Source organism: Zingiber officinale, chromosome 4A, assembly GCF_018446385.1.
Source record: "Zingiber officinale cultivar Zhangliang chromosome 4A, Zo_v1.1, whole genome shotgun sequence".
In the NCBI taxonomy this organism is placed as follows: domain Eukaryota; kingdom Viridiplantae; phylum Streptophyta; class Magnoliopsida; order Zingiberales; family Zingiberaceae; genus Zingiber; species Zingiber officinale.
Window position 1 is genome coordinate 114,091,805 of NC_055992.1, and position 19,253 is coordinate 114,111,057.

General features: G+C 40.7%; 4 protein-coding genes across 12 annotated transcripts; 2 read left to right on the forward strand and 2 right to left on the reverse strand.

Moving 5' to 3' along the window:
- Positions 1-174: 174 nt before the first annotated feature.
- LOC121970645 (5' exonuclease Apollo-like) lies at positions 175-3,499 on the forward strand. Of its 3 annotated transcripts, XM_042521478.1 has the most exons (5): positions 175-658; positions 1,208-1,416; positions 2,282-2,389; positions 2,619-2,978; positions 3,053-3,151. In XM_042521478.1, the coding sequence occupies exons 1-5, from the start codon at positions 367-369 to the stop codon at positions 3,074-3,076; spliced, it is 993 nt and encodes a 330-aa protein (XP_042377412.1). In that variant the 5' UTR covers positions 175-366; the 3' UTR covers positions 3,077-3,151. The 3 variants fall into 3 exon arrangements, with proteins under 3 accessions (XP_042377412.1, XP_042377411.1, XP_042377413.1); XM_042521477.1 differs by having other exon boundaries at positions 2,619-3,498; XM_042521479.1 differs by lacking the exon at positions 175-658 and adding an exon at positions 680-833 and having other exon boundaries at positions 2,619-3,499.
- A 1,513-nt stretch (positions 3,500-5,012) lies between these two features.
- LOC121970644 (lysine-specific demethylase JMJ25-like) lies at positions 5,013-8,264 on the forward strand. The gene is made up of 7 exons (XM_042521476.1): positions 5,013-5,585; positions 5,724-5,842; positions 6,952-7,057; positions 7,140-7,211; positions 7,311-7,443; positions 7,520-7,580; positions 7,756-8,264. The coding sequence occupies exons 1-7, from the start codon at positions 5,076-5,078 to the stop codon at positions 8,189-8,191; spliced, it is 1,437 nt and encodes a 478-aa protein (XP_042377410.1). The 5' UTR covers positions 5,013-5,075; the 3' UTR covers positions 8,192-8,264.
- A 998-nt stretch (positions 8,265-9,262) lies between these two features.
- On the reverse strand, positions 9,263-17,709 carry LOC121970646 (transcription factor MYB41-like). 7 transcript variants are annotated; one of them, XM_042521481.1, is made up of 10 exons: positions 17,139-17,706; positions 16,809-17,020; positions 16,537-16,730; positions 12,227-12,268; positions 11,668-12,145; positions 11,422-11,594; positions 10,715-11,333; positions 10,480-10,642; positions 10,268-10,397; positions 9,263-10,195 (listed from the first exon to the last, which is right to left on the reverse strand). In XM_042521481.1, the coding sequence occupies exons 8-10, from the start codon at positions 10,610-10,612 to the stop codon at positions 9,472-9,474; spliced, it is 987 nt and encodes a 328-aa protein (XP_042377415.1). In that variant the 5' UTR covers positions 10,613-10,642; positions 10,715-11,333; positions 11,422-11,594; positions 11,668-12,145; positions 12,227-12,268; positions 16,537-16,730; positions 16,809-17,020; positions 17,139-17,706; the 3' UTR covers positions 9,263-9,471. The 7 variants fall into 7 exon arrangements, with proteins under 7 accessions (XP_042377415.1, XP_042377416.1, XP_042377419.1 ...); XM_042521482.1 differs by having other exon boundaries at positions 11,422-11,609; XM_042521485.1 differs by having other exon boundaries at positions 10,480-10,646; positions 10,772-11,333; positions 11,422-12,145; positions 17,139-17,709.
- On the reverse strand, positions 14,887-17,504 carry LOC121972645 (sugar transport protein MST6-like). Its single transcript, XM_042524295.1, has 3 exons — positions 17,139-17,504; positions 16,594-17,020; positions 14,887-15,242 (listed from the first exon to the last, which is right to left on the reverse strand). Exons 1-3 carry the CDS (start codon positions 17,502-17,504, stop codon positions 14,887-14,889), a joined length of 1,149 nt encoding a protein of 382 aa, XP_042380229.1.
- Positions 17,710-19,253: the final 1,544 nt, after the last annotated feature.

Here is a 19,253-nt window from a genome sequence, read left to right on the forward strand (position 1 = left end):
CTAACATGAACACCTTCTACTACGATTCATATAATGATTTATAAGTAATTATTTTAAGGATACGACTAACAGCCATAAATATCACCTGATGGTTTTATTTTTAATTTTCATTTTTTTAAAAAGAAATGTATATATGCTTCGGCCATCACGTATTTGTGGGCTGGCCCTCGGCTGCCAAATCACCCTTCACGGAGAGGAGCGAAGGCGAAGCGATTTAACGGGCCAAATCCCTCCAAGTCACCCTCCACTGAGAGTGAATTGATTTCACGGAACAGGAGAGAGGTCGCCCTCGCTCTCCGGCCAAAATTTGAAACCGGGCACCTCCATGGGAGGGACGGGAGCTCCTCACTGATTAGGGCGAGCGAGATGGAGAAGGGTATCGTCTCAATCGACCGGTGGAACGAGGGGAGCCAGGCGTACTTCCTCACGCACCTCCACGATGACCACACCGCGGGCCTCTCCGCCTCCTGGCGCCGCGGCCCGCTCTTCTGCTCCCCCATCACGGCCAGCCTCCTCCCCTTCAGGTTTCGCGGGTTCGACGTTTCCTTGCTTAGGGTTATCGAAGTCGGCGCCACCCGAGCCCTCGACCTCGTCTCCCCCACCTCTGGAGCACCGGTGCGGGTTCTCGTCACTCCCATCGATGCCCACCACTGCCCCGGTACTCTATCTCTCGTTCCTCAACTTATCACCTCCCAGTTACAGTTTACGATGGAGCTTGGTGGAAAAGATGGTAGAATTTCTTAATGGTGTTTACGCTTTATCAACTCAGTTTTGGATGAATCAGTTAGTCAGAATTGTGGCGTGAAAGATAAGATTGGGTCTCTTATTATCTGGTGCGAATTAGCTATATAAAGATTCTCATTGCAGTAAAATCAATGACATATTTAATATATGTAGTGTTATCCTAGTGGTGCTTCGACAGCATTTCAAACTTTTGATTTTTTTTTTTTTTTACCATCCCATCTTTTATAGTAGTTATATTGATGGTTACTCAAAACTTCTTCACTCTAGATTCAGTTATGAATGAGTAATTGGATGGTTACTCAAAATTTTGATGCTAAAAATTGGATGGTTAGACTATATAGTACTATGATGGTCGTGATCTTCAATATCATTCCAAACTTTGGATTTTGGTACTGTTCGATCATTGTTGGACATTGATTTCTAGGAAGGACGGCTTGTGTTAACAATGTATGTGATTTATTAGGTGCTCTGATGTACTTGTTTCATGGAACATTTGGATGGGTGCTGTATACTGGAGATTTTAGGTGGGAACTTTCATCTGAAAGGTCACAATTGGCAAAGAGGATGCTTCTTGATGTTCTCCAAGGCAATGCAATTGATGTCCTTTATATGGATAACACCTACTGCAATCCATCTTTTTCTTTTCCTCCTCGAGAAGTAGCTACTAAGCAAGTATGTTTTCTGTTCTATGTTTTATAGAATGTCAACAAGTGTGTAGAACCTGAACTACTGTATTGCCTGGTACATGAGCGCAGAGAACTAGTAGAATTCTGCACTATTAAGCTGGTCAGATAATATATATTCATAAAAATTGACATATTGTGCACATTTACTTTATCTATTAACATGTATCATTGTAGGTTCATTGAACCATCAAGAAACTCCGAGTAAAAGCTTGCCGAATTGTTCTGTGTCTTAGCGTCTGTAGCTACAAGTATAGTTTGTAATGGTTATTTTGTCAGATAAGTTACTAGATTTGTTACAACTCTAGCCAGATATGACTTTATTAATTTTTAGAAAGAAGCTCTAATTTTCCTTTTTTTTCTTTCCAGTTTCAAGATAAGGATTGACTTAATAGATCAGCCCTTTATTTTCTGTATTAGGAGTGTGTGTGCGCGCTTCATGACAGTGGAAGTCTTCAGCTAACCAAGTGTCTGCTTCTCTGGTTGCCTATTAAGTTTTTATTTAATATTATTGTGTAACAGTTATAGATTATGGAAGTAATTGAATATAAAAATGTTAGTATTACAGAACAGATTAAGCAGGTAAAAAAACTGAAAGATCAAGTACTGGATTCTTTTACTCGTCCAGGGAAATGATTCTCTTACTCTATCAAAGAAATGATTGTTCACTCTTTGCATATTGGAATATTACTTGTTAGAAGAGTCAATGAAACTCAAAACATGAAAAAGACAATTTCTTTGAGAGCATCTTTTATTCTGATTTCACTTAAATCAATTCCTTCTTTTTTTTTACTTGCTTACTGCTCAGGTGTGGCTATTAAGTTCCTAGTTAATTTGGGGTGTGATATTGGCAGGTAATTGATATAATTGTTACGCATCCTGACCATGACATCGTCATTGGTATCGATAATCTTGGAAAAGAAGAGCTACTGGTCAATATATCCAAAGCTCTGAATATAAAGGTTTGCTAATTTATTTTCTGCAATCAAGACCATTTTTATGTTATTGTCTAAGGTTCATGTGAAGTTTCTGTATTCTTGCATTCCCGTCTTGCTCTTGAACGTTTGTATACAAGTTTGATTCATGTGAAGTTGCTGCATTTCCTCTGTGATTATACATATAGATGCACACAAACATATATATTAGATAAGTTGCAACTGATTGCTATTAGCTTTGGTGTTTCCTCTTCAGATTCGTGTCTGGCCTGAACGTTTGCGAACCATGCACCTTCTTGGATACAAGGACGTATTCACAACAAACACTTCTCTCACAAGAGTACGAGCTATTCCTAGATATAGTTTTACCTTTGAAACAATTGATGGATTGAATCAGTTGCATCCCACCATTGGAATTATGCCTTCTGGTTTACCATGGTTGTTAGACGCCTCAAAAAACACCACTCTTTACGCATCTCCTCTAAAGAGTCATCAGTCCGAAGCTTCCCCAGACCTGCTACAAGACATGCCACATGCTAGAAAGTTGAAGCATAATGCCTACTGTGTTCCATATTCTGAGCACTCATGCTTCTCTGAGATTGCAGAATTCATCAAGGTATTGCAGCCATCCAATATTTCTGGGATTGTCTCTTCAACCTATATTTATATCAACCCTCGTTACTACTTCAGTCATGTAGACCGATATCTCTCTGACAAATCATGTGAGAGCTCTAAATCTGAAGTCAACCAAATGGGATCATCCAGTGGATGCCAACCTTCTTTGAAAGTGAGAAAAGAATGGAAGATCAAATATGTTAGTCCGAGGCCAAGTGTGCTTGTAAGACGAGTCTCTAGATTGCCAAGGGCAAGGCGTGGTGCAAAGATTCAGGAAAGTGACTCGCGTTCGGGTTCTTAAGAATCTATGATTGTTCATGCTTTCGATAGAGCTGCCTACAAACAATTTATCGACACTTTTTTTTTTTTTTTTTTGCTTCTTGTTGGTAAACAATGTGCAAGACAGTATGAAATGCGGATGAAGGATTGGAATGCTTGTTGTAGTTGAATTCAAAAAAGGAATTGAATGTTATGTGGTCCGGTCGAGCATGACTAGAATTGTGTGGGGGCTGTTTGTGAGGTTGAGTCAGCCTTGTCTGTGCCGGGATTGGGTATGGTTTGGTTTGATTTGTATTTTTTTTTGTTGTTGTGCTTAGTCTGGTGCGACTTAAAATGTGCTGTGCCAGGATAAGTTAGGATATGATAATTTAGATTTTAAAATAAAAAAAATTATTTTAAAAATTAAAATCTTATACTAAATTTTATGTTATTTGATGCAGCGATATAGGGAGGTTTACTTGGTACAGGGTCAACCATCAAGGTGGAGGTCAAAGTCAGGATGTCAAAGGACCGAACGGAGGACGATTGCAACGGCCGGTCGCGCAATGCTCGACTGGCGGGAGACATATCCGAGCGGGCCAAGCGTCTAGCTCGGATATTATAGTAAGACAGTCAGACGCTCAATGTGGAGTCGCAGACTAAGGAGATCGGAGAGCTTGTCCAAACGGGAGGACACGCTATTACACTTAGTCACCGTATGGAAGAGCAGTTAAGGTCAGCAGAGCGGAAGAGTCCCGGCAAAGTGACTACCTCGCTCGACCAAGCAGTAGGACCATTGTCGTATCTTTTGATATTCTTTAGGGAGATAGTACCACTGACACGAGGCATGGTTGACAGACGAATCGTATGATGGAAGTTTCTACTGTCTTGTCAGATATATGCATGCTCTGTTAAGATATAGTGTCAGAGGTACTTTTCTACTAGGCCCCTTCATAGGATATATTGGAAAACATATCACACCTCGAGGAGCGTGCACATCGCCCACCAGGGTTCTATATAAAGGGGTCCATCATAGGAGGAGGTACGCGTGATTCACTGTTTGCGCTAAGGTTACTGTCGCTCCACTTTCTTCCACTATTTCGATGATTGCCCCTTTCCCTGTCTCGACACTGACGTTATTTATTTTGCAGAGCGGAGCGAGATTTATAGTCGATAACCGTCACATCCTCAACTTGTCACCTTCTCACTTTCCAACAAGATTATTATTTATTAAAATTATAAAAAATGTATATTATTATTTAAATTATCATTTTGATCACAACCCATGTAGTGTCATGTGGAGCGGGCTTATAGTTATTTCTCTCATTATTTCTTATGTTTTATTTTTTTCTTAAAAGATTATTTCTTAAAATTTTATTTAAAATTAAATCAAAGAGAGCCCAAATTAATCTTAATAATTTAGAATCTGTTCTAATTTTATTTATTAATTAAAGTTGGAAGCTAATTTCCAAATCAACTAGTGGAATGACTTGTAGATTAAATTTAAAATTAAGATAATTTGGAGGAAAAATAGATTACTATTAAAAAGTAATGAGTTAGTTTTGATTTAAAAAAACTACAAAACACATGTATTTTAGTAAAATACACAACACATGAATATATATATATTACATTCGATTCTGCGAACTCTGGATACGAAGAGGATCTTTGGCGTATTCGTGTACCTTTTAGTTATCGTATCTCCATGGGCAATCACGTAATTTCATTTGGTAGAATCTAATATACAAATACGTAAATCGGTCGAATCCTTCCCCTCTGTTGTGTTGAAGCAGCAGGCTCTCCTTTTCTGCCGCCGAAAAGGGCTTCCGATCCTACTGCAATGCCGCAGCCGCGCCGCCTCTACGACGACTCCGACGCCGTTCCCGGAGAAGGAGATGCATTCCGATGCCGTCGGAGCGACGGCAAAAAATGGCGCTGCCGCAAGCGCGTCATGGACGGCCTTAGCTTCTGCGAGTACCACTACGTCCAGATCCGGGCCAACCTCGAGAGGCACAAGGCCTCCGCCGCAAATCCGCGAAATCGCGCGAGGAAGGCGGAAGCACCGGCGGAGGAGGATCCGATCGCGGCCGCGCCGAAGCGGCGGCGGGTGAAACGGGCGGCGGAGAAAGAGAGGCAGAAGGGGGAGGAGGAGGACAAGGAGGCCGGGACGACGAGGGTTCTTCCTAATGGATTGATGACCATCGTCGCCACCACGTCTCCTTCTGGTGGTCACGGGGGCTACGAGAGCGGCTCCGTAGGCCCCAAGGTAGGGGTTGAGGAAGGCCGCTTGCTCACCAGGCGGCGCATTCGTTCCAAGAACGCGGAGCCGATTCCGGTGGCGACGATCAAGGTTTGACCTTTTCGATTTAGCTCCATTTCCTTTTTTTTTTTTCTGCTGATTCTTTAATCCTTTCTTCTCTTGTTGGTTCTCAAATCGTTCTTGTCTATGGTTCTTTGATTGATGGATAGTGTTTGAACTCTGTTTCAGAAAATTCCTTGTGGAAAGAAGAGGATCTGCCACAGTTGTAGAGAGAAGAACGTATTGGGCATGGTCCGGTGTTTAAGCTGCAGGAAGAGGTCATTTTGCTCTCGTTGCTTAAAGAAGAGGTATCACACTCCTCCTGCGCTTCGCTTTGTCGATTGTTGAATGCAACATTAGTTTAAATGTTCATCGAACACCATTTCACTTGTCAATTTCCCTTTGTTGACTTGTGCCTAATGGAACAAGGTTCTTCTCATTTGTTATAGTAGTTCATTGTGATTAAGATGTGGGGAAGTTCAATAGGGAAAACAGTCTCTTTGATTGTTACTTGTTATCGAAATGTATCTAGGGCTTTGTTGTAGTTAGGAACACAGGAGACATTTCATTGGCAATGACTTCAGCCATCACTCTTTATTAATAATGACTTGGATCATCCCCTATAGCAACCAATAACTGCACCAAGTCGGCAGCCACATCGTCTTCCTTGGACACAATACTACACGCAACAACATAACACATCGCTTCACTTCTTCAATTTCTCTCGTAAATGCATTTTTGATAAAAAAAAAGATTAGTAGCATCACGATTCGACATACTTTATGGATTAAGAATGCTGATCTTGTAGGAAGCAGCACATACAAGGAAAAAAAACATTGACTTGAGTATGTTAAGATGGGTGTGTGGAATCACTAGGAAGTGAGAAATTAAATTTGGATTTGTGTGTCAATTTTGATGTGCTTTAATTTTGGGCCGTAAACGGTATGATTATATGTGTACAAATTGGTAATTCGAAGAACCTTCTTCTTTGTTGACCTGTCTTGAGATCCATTTACTTCAAATGCTTATGTATAGCTAGAAATGCAGATAACTTTAGTAACATGTAAATTTGAAGAAACTAAACTATTGTGTCACAAACTAAATCTATTATCATACTGTCACCTCCACCTAAGGCACTGTTTACTGATCAAATGTTTTTTAAATATTGTTAACTTGATAGATTTCTATACGAAAAGAGAGTATTACCTGAGAATCATTAGATCGATACACTTCAGGAACACTTGGTCAACAGAATGCTTGGTCAGTTCAACTGACTTTGTAATTTGCAAAACACCTAAATACATAGTAGATTGCATATTGTGTCAATAAGGCTCAACACCCTGCACAAAATATTGATCAATGATCTATGTGTCCAGTCACATGCTGGAACTTTAGTTTGATACTTGATTTCATCAAGGTACTCTGGTATGCTCGAAAAGGAAGCGAAGACTGCCTGCCCGGTTTGCCGGGGTTGCTGTGATTGCAAAGCATGTTCAAGTATTCGACCTAATGATGACCGTAAGGTTGGCTTGCCTTTAACATGCCAATTTTCGTGAAAAGTACTTTCCCTCTGAGAATAGTTTGTTATTGACATGTGATCTTCAGGAACTTGTGAACGGTCAGATGAAATTTAAGAAGAGGGAGCACACCAACTGCCATGAGATTTCTCAAATACAAGTAAAGAAGATTGCTAACTATTACATTTATATTATAGATGATTTTATAACTCAGCTTCCCGAACAGCTTTTTTTTATTCACGAACGCAATCTGCTTCAGGAACCTACAAACGATCGGAACAAATATAAGAACACTGAGCACGCATATAACCTGATCTCTCAACTGCTTCCCTTGCTGAAGAACATATATCTAAACCAGTTAAATGAGCTGGAGATGATAGAACCACATCGAGGTAAGCTTAAAAACAATGTCTTATTTTCTTGCTTTTTGAGTTAGAGTATCCTCTCGAGATGTCATCTATTTTACAGAGGTTGGTTTTTCTGGCATAAGTCTTCAAGTTGATGAGCCTCACAATGAAATTGCCAAGTGGTATGTTTACTTTAGCAAGATTTATGTTTTTTGTTCTTTCTTTCATTTTCTTTACACATGCTGATAGTTTTATGTTTGAGCCTAGGCATTGGCTTAATGTTGATAGACGATCGATTCAACCGCCATTCAATTAAGTTGGAAAGGCCTATGCACTCATTGTGTTCTTTGGAATCAGTAATTGTTGCAGGATTTCACTTGTGGATTTTCACAGAAGCTGCTCAAGATGCTCTTACAAGCTTTGCTTAAGTTGTTACCAGAAGATGCCTAATGAAACTGCTTCCCCGGCACACGCAAGTGACTCTCCTGATGAGATGAAGCAGATTCTATCCACAGGTGTGCCGTCGGATAACTCATCTCTATCGACCATCAAATCCGGAAGCAAGGAGGGTGAGCAAAGCCTCTCCTGCCCTCACACACAGCTCGGAGGCTGCAGTAATGGTCTTCTCAAATTAAACTTCACCATGCCATTTTGTTCTAAATATCTCCGGAAAACTGTCGAAGATGCGGCGGCGTTCAGCAGCGATCGCCCTCGTGGCTTGCACCCTCCTTGTTGTTCAGATCAAAAGATTGGGCAATTTACTATTAGCCTGCAAGAAGCTTCTCACCTATGAGAGTTCCTTTGTTAAATTGTAGTTAGCATGTAGATCCTCTTCTCCCAAAAGACACTTTGAGATTCTGCTGATAGATCCTTCTTCTCTCTCCTCTTTTAGTATTTTAGTTTGCAGATTAAAATACATCTACAAGGGTTAGTTTCGGTAAACTCATCGTCTCATTCGCATTAAAAACATGCCGAGATTTCCAAGCCAGAGTACACTAACCCAGCAAACTCGCTCACGAAAGACAACTCAGTTTCTTCCGCTTCGATTGATAAACCCGAGAACAGACGAAAAATAATTTTTAAAAAAAGGCACATCAAGCCAATCCAATTCCCAATCCCAACACATCTAATGAAGGAGCTGAGCCCACTCGTGCTTTCTGCAATCAATCAATCAATTACCGGCAGCAGCCAAGTTAGACCACTCCAGCGCCAAGCATTTGCAGTAACAGCGACGTCGATGTACAACAAAGCTGGCCTTTTCTGCTGCTCAGGTGTAAACAGAGCATAGCAGAGTCTGAACTGAAACCCCACGCAAAATTAAAAGTGGGGCGCTCTGTTTCCGGCCGGCCCGCAAGGGAAAAAGGCAGCTCGAAGGAGACGTTGACGACCGACCATGAGGCAAAAGGTGCATCTCGTTCCTTTCTCTCTCGATCACGTCTCGATGATGTCTTGGTGATGCCAAAATTGTGGAAAATTTAGGGGAAATTTCTCGTCCAGAAATGCTCGATCGCTTTTGTTTCTACAGTCTGACGAGAAAACTGCTGCTCTCTCTTGTGATAGAAGCCCCTGCAATTTACTGAAAATTTGCTCGTATTCTTACGTAAAGCACTCAAGAAAGTGAGAAAGATAACAATTAAAGTCCCATCGTTATTCGATACTTTTGCCGCAGCTATTAATCAGTCACGTGAAAGAAATCGCAGCCGTACACATTGTCGCCCACGCGTCGTCGATGGGGACGACGGGCGGCCGAGATCGGGCGAAGTCGCATCGGACATTGTTGTCGCTCCCGTGGGGACCATTGACTTGGCAGTACGTGGAAAATACGTTTGTACGGTCATCCCTCATCAACACCAATCTCGAACCATTATGAAGATTTTTCTTTTTTTATATATCAAACATATGAAATACCATTTGATGGAACACACTTTCAGTACACTACTACTGATAATGGCTCTGTTTTTCCGTTAGGAAAAATTAAAGAAAATAAAAAGTAAAAACTTTCCAAGAGAAATAAAAAAGATGATTATTAATTGCGCTTCACGAACAAAAACAATTTCATCCACATGATCTAGTTCACAAGATAGGATTGCTGACGCCATCCGGGATTTGGAAGTGGAACAGGTTGCTGCAGTAGCTCTCCATCTCGTCCTCCGCGCTGCTGTTGACGTACGTCGTCGTCGACTGCGAGTTCAGCGGCGTCAGGCTCGACGACGCCGGCGTCGACCAGTAGCTCTGCGGGTTTCCGTCGTTGGCGCCGTAGATGTTCGAGGCGTTGACCAAGTGCGTCAATGACGATGAGTGATCGGGCATCATCAGATTATTCCCGATGCTCTGCGGGATCACATCGCCGGCTTGCCATGGGCTCGAGTTAGACCCCGCCTGGAGCTGGTGCGCATTGCTGCACTGCGTCCATTGAGCCTCATCGAAGCTCTGTTGCGGCGGGATTAATTGATCGAGCAGTTGCTGCTGGTCCGGGGGTGTAATTCCTTGATCGCTGAGCATTGGGTTGGGATTCTGATACTGTGACAATATGAGATTTGTGGTCATCAGGAGTAAGTCGCCGTCGAGGCCAGCCAACAGCCTCGAGAAGTCGAGCTGCAATGGCGACATCGCCTCCGGGGTCGGGTTGCAGAAAGGGGGTGCGAGGAGCGAGGAGAGGTCGAGGAGATCGAGCCGAGGAGAATGAGTCACCGGGTCGATGCCCATCCTCAGCAGCCTCTTCCTGATGTGCGTGTTCCAGTAATTCTTGATCTCGTTGTCTGTTCTTCCCGGTAAACGGGCAGCGATTGCAGACCATCTGAAGAAAAGAGAAGTCAGAATCAATTACGAGAACCATTTCCTTCCTTTAAATTTCAGAGTCGACTCTTACTTGTTGCCTAGCATGCTGTGCAGCTGGATGATGGTCTCTTCCTCTTCAAACGAGAACCTTCCTCGCTTGATGTCCGGCCGGAGGTAGTTCGTCCACCGGAGCCGGCAACTCTTGCCACACCTCGCGAGCCCTGTAAATCAATCAACAGCCCATAAATCAATAATTTATCAATCACTATACGATTCTCATGCTTCGAGCAGTAACTAATATACCAGCTTTCTTAGGAAGAGTCCTCCAGTTTCCTTGGCCGTGCTTCTGTATGCAGACAACGAGCTTTTGGTCCTCTTCCGGAGTCCACGGGCCTTTCTTCAGGTCATCTCTGTCGCAGCAAGGTGTTCTCCCCATCTCAAAATCTCAACTCGATATCAATTAAACCTGTCTTCAGAGTGCAAATTAAAGAGATATAGCAGCAGTATATGATAGGAAACAATCACCGAGTGCTCTTACGGTTTATATAGAGTGAAAACAGAGGCAAATCGACGAGAGGGAGTAAAAAAAGTCAACCGGATTCGGTGCCGTCCTTTGTTTATCAAACTCGCGACGTGTCTCCTCTACCTCTCTCATTGGCGGAGCAGCACATGAAAAGGCTTACGACTTGAAGTTTAACTCGGGAAGGCGACAGGGAAGCCCCAAAGCAGGAGGGGCTCCTTGTCTCTATCGTCCCCATGGGAGCTGTCACGAACCAAGAGCAGACACGTATGTGGCATACTAACATGCATTTGCATTGCAGGCTCCTTTTCGCCTCCTTCACGGCCTTCTCGCTGCTTGCTGCACGCTCAGACTTGCTCCTCCTCCATGACAGATGTGCAGATATCTGCCTTTCGATTTGTTTAATTAATCCAGACAATTGATGTCTTAATTATATATTGAAGGAGCTGACGCAGGAGAAATCTGTGTGGAAAATCTCAGTGATGTTGGGCTGTCGGGAGTCAATCTGATCACACGACTATTAAATTACTGTATATCTTCTCAGCAATCATCTCTGGCAAAGCATGATTCGCACTTCAGCTCAGTTTCTTCACCCATCTGGTGCTTTAATTAAGCAACGCGTGCAGAGCTCATGGGCCTGGCAAGAATATATCAATCAGTAAGAAGTCGAGAGTATTCTATCTACCGCCTCCAGAAATACAGTAGCTTTCAGGGTTCAGGGAAACCTCTCATGTTCACCACAGATTTGTAATATCCATTGACTAATATTTTGTCACAATCTATACACAAATGTTCGGCAATATTTTTCAGTCGTTTGACGTTAACTGATTTTGATTTGTGGACACAGATGCTAACTTGCAGTCAAAAGCTTGCTTTGCTCCATCTCCAGTTTGATTCCCTGTTGCCGTAATTACTGTATTCATAGAATTAACATTAAAAAAAAAAACTTAAACATGAATAGTTTCACCAACCTGGACATCGAGTGATCAATAGTGAGAGAATTTTAGATGACTAGTTATTGGCCTTCATCCATAAGAATAAATGATGAAAGATCTACACCAACTAAAAGCACTTTGGGCAATTTGTTAATGATTAATTTCTTTCGCTCTAAGTAAACAGGTAACAGAATCCTAATTAGAGGAATTACTGTAATGTTAAACATGATTGATTCTATTTAAACAGAAACCATAGAACTAGATATACCTTAAAGCAGTTTATATCTTATAATTTTTCACAAATACTCTTTACCAAATTCAATGAAGGTTTTGAGTTAAACAGCCAAGTATTTGGTCAAACTGAAGACTTTGGCACGGTTGGCTCCAATCATTTGTTGCCCAAACATCACCTCAGAGTCAAATCCACTTATCCTCTTCCCTGTTGGTCATCTAAATTGCACCATCCTCTCTTGATTGAAGAAAGCCAACTAGGTGACGATCTAAATGATATGATCTGCTTGACAAAATAAATTCATGAACATATATATAAATGAACACGTGTTCACAGCTGAGCCATTTGCTGCTGAATGCTGACCTGTGCATGCATGCATGCCATCTTCCCAACCACACCATCGTCCTATTGCATGGGGGCAACCCCAATAATTATTTCAACTCAAGAATCCCAATAAAATTATAAGAAACGAATGGCCAACACTTTGAGTTTCATCAATCAGTGCAGAAATAGTTTATAATAGGTAGTGAAGCAACTAATACAAATTCTATCTGCTATGCATGCTATCTAATATTATAATCTCAACTCAGATACGGTAGAAAAGTTTCCTGAATGAGGTGGCACTATTTGTGTAGCAAACAAATAATTGTGATTTGGTACGAAAGAGAATACATACTACATTTAGTAAATCTAGATTATAAAACACATCGTAATCTAACAGCTGATGGCATTTGATGCAGTATTTAGTTGCCCAAATGAACAATTGTATAATACATCCATACGTCCTCAAGTTGACTCCAACAGTTGAAGTCCATACGTGGTCATGTGAGGCGTCGGCGTCCCCACTCCACAGTGGAATGATAAGCTTTAGGTTTGACTGAAAATTAAATTAAAAGCCTAGCAATGCAACTTTGATTCCTGGATTCCCAGCTTCTTGTTGAAGGCACAATTCAATCAAAAAGAACATGTGCAGTAAACCTTGATAAAGTTAGAATCATATTGAAGCTAGTGATATATACGTGTGTCAGATACAAAAGGCAAATTCATGAAACTAAGAGTAGGTCCCTTGATTTTCATATGCTGAATAATCTAAAGTTTTTTGCTTTATTGACTGACATTTACTGGCATTGATTTAAAAGGTGGCAATGGTTGATATGTGAACACCACGCATTGGAGGATTACTTGCAGGAGCATCAAAACTGATAAATGACACTTGCTTTTATAAAACTTAACAGTCCACAGAAATTTTGAGAGGAGTTCAATGGGTTTAGTTTAATATTGGTGGCCGACTATGATGTCAAAAACCTATATGAAACCTATATGTGAATGCAACGTGTGGTTATGTAGTTCTAGATATAAAGGGCTTTAGAGCATCAGATTGACCGACGAGTCAAAGAAGCTATTGGATTAACTTGTGATCAGGAATAGGAAGCAACAAAGAATCATTAGCTGAACACGTACAAGAAAAAAGATTGACCTGAAAAAAAAGGTTAAAGAAGATCATAGGTGATGAAGTTAGATTTAGAATGCTCCATAATAAGTGATATGATCAGCAGCTTTGATATTATAGATGAAATTGATACTGGTGGTTATTTAGAACTCGCTCTCTCAAACAACATTCTCATAGATCTAACTGTGGAGCCTCTAAAATGCAGAATAATTTTCTAGGTGATGAAACTTCATTGATAGAATCACAGAAAGAACTAGAGAAATTAGTTGAATGCAAGCCTATATGTATTAAAAGAGGAAATTCTAGTATACATAATGTGAGATAAAACAAACAAAAATAAAAATCAAATAAATCAGTTATCATACTTTTTACAGGTGATATTTCATATTTCCAACCTTATAGACTCTTATCTAGCTTTAATAGAGAAATTTTAAAATCTCATTTTTAGCATTCCTCTATATATAAAAGAAATCTCCCAGAAAAAGCCTCTCTTCTCTAAAACTTTTGCTCTTTCACAACCTCCAAATATGGCCCATGAATCATTAAAAATTCACAGCAATCATGAATTTCCAATTAAAAACCACAAGAAACTCCCACTAAAACCCTAACAGAGGGTTAATTAAGTTGAGCTTGGCCCAGTATTGACTAGTTGTTCCACTACCTTGGTAAGACATTGCACCATTGCTTCATTTGAACCATTGGAGAGATGATACTCCACAGTGGCCTTACTCTTTCCAGCCATCTTCGCCACACCAAATGTATTTAATTTACATCTTTGACTAACTTTGCTCTCTCACCGCCCTGGCTCTATGGCCTCAACCTTGCCCTCACAATTCTTTTCATTTATCTCTAGTGACCCTATTTATATGCAGCTTCAAACTCGTCGTTCACACTCACAATCCAACCCATATTGCAACCTTACCCTTGATAACTGTTGCATGTTGTTTGTGGACTCTACCTGCACTTAATTTCCAACCAAGCAAGACCAAGAAAAAAAAACTCTTCCCGTCTTTATCAAAGAAAGTTCTACATCTATCTCATTTTGGATAATCATAACTAAGCTTAAACTCTTCTTTACAAAATCATGATTGACATGGATGATATCAATTTCTTGGATCATAGTTCTAATATAATTCTTGCACACAATTCTCACAAATTATAGATTTTACAAGTATAATTCTTGTATATTTAGATTTATTAGATAATAAAATTGGCCCCACTAGATCCATGCCATCCCATAACTCTAGTGCTGCAAGTTTAACATGGTGGCAAAAGGCGAATACGTTAGCCCCCATCGCCCCCGCTAACTCGTCCCAGGGTCAACACAGAGGAGGTAAATCACGGGCGGCTACTAGCCTTTGAAATAGTGATTAGCATATAAGGGAGGCATTTACCTCGACTTTGCTGAGATTCGAACCCCAGACCTCATGGTGGCAACACCTCATACGCTAGCCACTAGACCCATCCGAGGGGACGTGCTGCAAGTTTAACATGGTTCAAAGACTGATTGCTTAATTAATGATGATGTTCAGGTACAAGTAATTAATTACCATCCACAAAAATAAGGAAAAGTCTAATGAGGTTTAGAGAAGGAGGTGTCGATGATGGTTGTGTGAAGTGGGTCGCTGAGATGCGTGGCCCTGTTATTCAGCGACCCCTTTCTAGTGGTCGTCGCCTGCATGAAGCCCAAGAACGACACCATGGTGAGGTGGCGATGCTTGATCTCTGCCAGCTGCACTGTTGCCTCGTTCTCCAGGTCCACCGCCAGCCCCAGCGGATCGAAGTATGCCCCGCCCGAGTACAGCCTCTTCTCCACGTCGAGCTCCGCGTTACTCTGGAACTCGGTGTACCCGATCACCAGCACCTCGATCCATATCAGTGTCGTGATGTTGAAGGACAAGGGAAGCCCCAAGTACGACGATCCATCCACTAATTATTCCACCTAAAAATCGAATTTTGGGCAGGAATTCTCTCCAAAGATCGATTTCGATTGGTAATTCTCTAGTCAGGTCAATCTATTTAATATAGTTGATCTGATATGTCCAATTAATCCATATTACTAATTTGTGTGCGCGACTAAACTATTTAGCCTGATTGATTCGCTTCACCTGCTTGCCTCTCTGATCCACACATTTAATTTTTTTTTAATTTTAGTGTTGAGATGATAATTTAGTAGGTAGTATAATATTTAATACAGATGGATAAAGTTGTCATCTTTGCATGGAATAAGTCTTTTGAAGTGAGTGACTCCACCTCTTATCCATTCAAATTCCGGAATAGAATTATAGCTGGAATGGATCTTCCTATTCTCATTAAATATACAAGCATTTCTATAACTCTTCGCTCAAACAAACTAAGTCTGAGCTGATATCATAAACCTTCACCATAAGTAAGATTGAGCAGGAGCTGCAGGTGTTGAACTTTAAACCATTTGACTCAGGATTAAAACTCTACAACTCACACACTTGAAAGAATTTTTCCACAATTTATCCAAACCATGTCCACAGCAATCGTATTAACTACAATCATATACTTGGGAGCACAAGCCAAACAAACTAATTAATTGAACAATCAACTGCAATGCAATTTCCCCTTCCTTTTTTCTCATTGGGGATGCGTGAAGGACAACTCATCCAATCTAAACTTTTAATGACTATATAGGAAACAGGGGAGTTATAGTCGAGTTGCAATACTATAAATGAGTATTTGTCAATTAAAACAATTAAATTATGGTGGTTGATCAATTTAACTACATTATCTTGGTTTGTAAAGCACAGCAAAAGTGCTAACGTGAGAAAAATTGGTGAAGCCATTGACTCAGTATTGGCCAATATTATCAACTTCGGCCATTTCAATATGATAAGGTTGTTAAGCATGTTGATTGCCAGAATTTTTGAGAAGGATATCTTGAGAATTCTGGAAAATAAAGTGAAGATAGGTGACATAGCAAGCCTGAAATTTTTGGTTTTTTTCTGAATTGAAGATTACAACAGGAATCGTTGATAAGAAACTCAAGCATGATCAACAATGTATGAATATCATTGGAGAAGAGAATCGTTGTATTGAATCTCCAAAAAACTACAACATCATTGATATATGCATATCATTCATAAGAAGATGAAGGACAACACTACCCATCTTTGACTAAAAGTAGCTACCTATCACAGACAAGTTTGTTTTAGTTCAGAGAGAAATTTCCACCAGTACAAGAAGAGTCAAGTACCTTAATGGACGATTGATCCTTCGAATGGTAGATATCACGGATTTCCCTCTGCATTGCCTACACGAATGTCATTGTCTGAAATGAATCTGCTCCAAAACCAGTGGCTCTTCCAGACGAGGATCATCTCTTCAATGGGCACATTTTTGGTCTCGGGAAGGAAAAGGGCAATGAAGGTGGTCATGATCACAAGCCATCTGCAGAAGTAGAAGAGAGCGAATTTGAAATGGCAGAGCAAAGCGAGGAAGGCTTGAGCAATGATAAAGGTGAACAACATGTTGACAGAAACACTGATACTCTGCCCGGGAGATCTGATCTCAAGTGGAAATATCTCACTAGGAACCAACCATCCAAGAGGACCCCAAGACCAAGCGAACCCCAAAAACGTAGATGCAAATAAAGATGACCAGTAAAGTTGAGTAGGTCTTTGAAAAGTGCCCCTCTCCAGTAGTTCCAGCTTGATTGCCATTAAAATTCCTATAACAATCTGCAACCAAAATGAGCAATGTAAATTATGCAGTACTGGGCTGAAGCTTGATAGATTAGGAATGAGGCACATTTAGGCTGATTAGAGAAAAAAAAAAGCCACAACTTTATAGTTATACCTGACTAATGAACATTTGAAGTCCACCCTCCAAGAGGAGCTTCCTTCGGCCGAGCTTATCGACGGTGAAGAAGGAAACGAAGGTGGCAAACAAGTTTACAATCCCAGTAATCACGGCGGACATGAGAGAAGAATCGTCGCCGAAAGCCATCGTCTTGAAAAGTACTGCGGCGTAGAACATTATCACATTGATACCGGTCAGCTGTTGGAAGAAGGGGATGAGAATGGCCATAATGAGCTGCGGGCGATATTTCCTCTGGATGATGTTAGCCCAAGGATGCTTGACTAGCTTCGACTCCTCGCTGGCCGCCACGAGGTCGCCGTACTCCTCGAAGATGTCGTCTGTGCCGCGGATGCGCCGGAGCATCTGCTTTGCTTGCTCGGAAAAGCCTCACTCGATGAGGGAGTTGAGCGTGTCGCCGTGTCGGGCAGGAAGAGAGAGCCAATGGAGATGACGGCGGCGGGATCGGCTGCGTCGACGGCGGCACGAGGCTTATACGCCACCCCGACCGGCCCTTTATCTTCGAGGTGCCGTAGTGATGAGGTTGGCGCAGAGGATCCCATCATGAGCTGAAACCCTACGTTGAGCATGCCACGCAAGCGCGCGGGGCCATTTCCGACAGGTAGATTGGTACCAGACTGCGAAAGGAACAAAAAAAGACATCTTTTTATTCAGCATATGGGAGGCCATTTATCAAAAGGTACACATAGATATTTAAATTTATCAAAATACATACGTTATTTTATTTTAATATTTATCAAAGAATATATTTTTTTAAATATATTTTTTATTTTATCCTACTGATAATTTGACTTTTTCTATCGTTTTTTTTTTCTTCACTATATTTCTCTCTCTTTTTTTTTTATGGGCAGAACATATAATAACATTAGTCAATTTTTTAACAACATTTTAATACATTTGAAGAAGCAAAAATAAACAATGAATAACATATTTGAACTCCTTTCAATTTCAAAAATCCACTGAAACTAAAATGAGTGTAATCGGAGCTCTCTAGGTCGATCAGTGAGTTTCGGTCAAAACCTACTAATGGACCTAGAGAGCTCCGATTGAACCCATTTCAGTTCCTATGGATTTCTGATGTTGCAAGGAATTCAAATATGGTGTTCATTATTTTTTTGACTTTTCATAGATGTTAATATGTAAAATCAAAGAATCGGCAAAAACACCCACGTGGGGTCTGATATGGAATGATATCAGGGCCAACATGTGCCTGATATCATTTCATATCAGACCCAACGTAGGCTTGATATCATTCCATATTAGGCCCACATTGGGCCTGATATGAATCCATATCAGGTCCAACGTAAGATTTTTTTGTCGATTCTTTGATTTTGCATGTTAACATCTATGAAAAGCCGAAATAAATAATGAACATCATATTTGAACTCCTTGCAACATCAGAAATTCATAGGAATTGAAATGGGTTCAATCGGATCTCTCTAGGTCCATCAGTGGGTTTTGACCGAAACCCACTGATGGACCTAGGGAGCTCCAATTGCATCCATTTAAGTTCCTATGGATTTTTGATGTTGCAAGGAGTTCAAATATGATGTTCATTATTTATTTCAGCTTTCATAGATGTTAACATGTAAAAATAAAAAATCAACAAAAAACTCCACGTTGGGCCTGATATAGAATCATATCAGGCCCAACGTGAGCTTGATATAGAATCATATCAAGCCCAACGTGAACCTGATATGATTCCATATCAGGCCCAATTTTCATCAACGCCACTAACCTAGTCATTAACCATTGGCCTCTTTGCTAGCATCTCATGGGTTGGCACTGCAAAAATGCTTCATGTACTAAATACTTACTCCTAATGTGTGTGGCTTATAAAATTCTTTGGTGTTTATTTGACCTTCAGTTCAAGACACTTGTTTCTATAGCCAAGCCTTGATGTGAAAAATGTTTGTTCTACACTGATTATTGTCTATGGCTCTGACATTTCATCATATTGATGTCATCTACTTGTTTAATGAAAATATCAGGATTCTTGATATTTTATTTTTATATTTTTTTCCTCCAACTCTTGCAAATATATATATATATGCAAATTCATATTTTAAGACATTATTTGCCTTAGGGACCAAG

What these genes read in the sequence shown, in the direction of transcription:
- LOC121970645 (XM_042521477.1), top strand. Translation starts at nt 367, where the DNA reads ATGGAGAAGGGTATCGTCTCAATCGACCGGTGGAACGAGGGGAGCCAG. An exon ending in CGATGCCCACCACTGCCCCG is followed by an intron (nt 659 to 1,207) that starts GTACTCTATCTC and finishes GTGATTTATTAG; the next exon opens with GTGCTCTGATGTACTTGTTT. An exon ending in GAGAAGTAGCTACTAAGCAA is followed by an intron (nt 1,417 to 2,281) that starts GTATGTTTTCTG and finishes TGATATTGGCAG; the next exon opens with GTAATTGATATAATTGTTAC.
- LOC121970644 (XM_042521476.1), top strand. Translation starts at nt 5,076, where the DNA reads ATGCCGCAGCCGCGCCGCCTCTACGACGACTCCGACGCCGTTCCCGGA. An exon ending in TTCCGGTGGCGACGATCAAG is followed by an intron (nt 5,586 to 5,723) that starts GTTTGACCTTTT and finishes ACTCTGTTTCAG; the next exon opens with AAAATTCCTTGTGGAAAGAA. An exon ending in GACCTAATGATGACCGTAAG is followed by an intron (nt 7,058 to 7,139) that starts GTTGGCTTGCCT and finishes TGTGATCTTCAG; the next exon opens with GAACTTGTGAACGGTCAGAT.
- LOC121970646 (XM_042521485.1), bottom strand. Translation starts at nt 10,612, where the DNA reads ATGGGGAGAACACCTTGCTGCGACAGAGATGACCTGAAGAAAGGCCCG. An exon ending in GACTCTTCCTAAGAAAGCTG is followed by an intron (nt 10,398 to 10,479) that starts GTATATTAGTTA and finishes ATTGATTTACAG; the next exon opens with GGCTCGCGAGGTGTGGCAAG. An exon ending in CACAGCATGCTAGGCAACAA is followed by an intron (nt 10,196 to 10,267) that starts GTAAGAGTCGAC and finishes TCTTTTCTTCAG; the next exon opens with ATGGTCTGCAATCGCTGCCC.
- LOC121972645 (XM_042524295.1), bottom strand. Translation starts at nt 17,504, where the DNA reads ATGCTCCGGCGCATCCGCGGCACAGACGACATCTTCGAGGAGTACGGC. An exon ending in TTCAAATGTTCATTAGTCAG is followed by an intron (nt 17,021 to 17,138) that starts GTATAACTATAA and finishes TTTTGGTTGCAG; the next exon opens with ATTGTTATAGGAATTTTAAT. An exon ending in AGACAATGACATTCGTGTAG is followed by an intron (nt 15,243 to 16,593) that starts GCAATGCAGAGG and finishes TGGAATAATTAG; the next exon opens with TGGATGGATCGTCGTACTTG.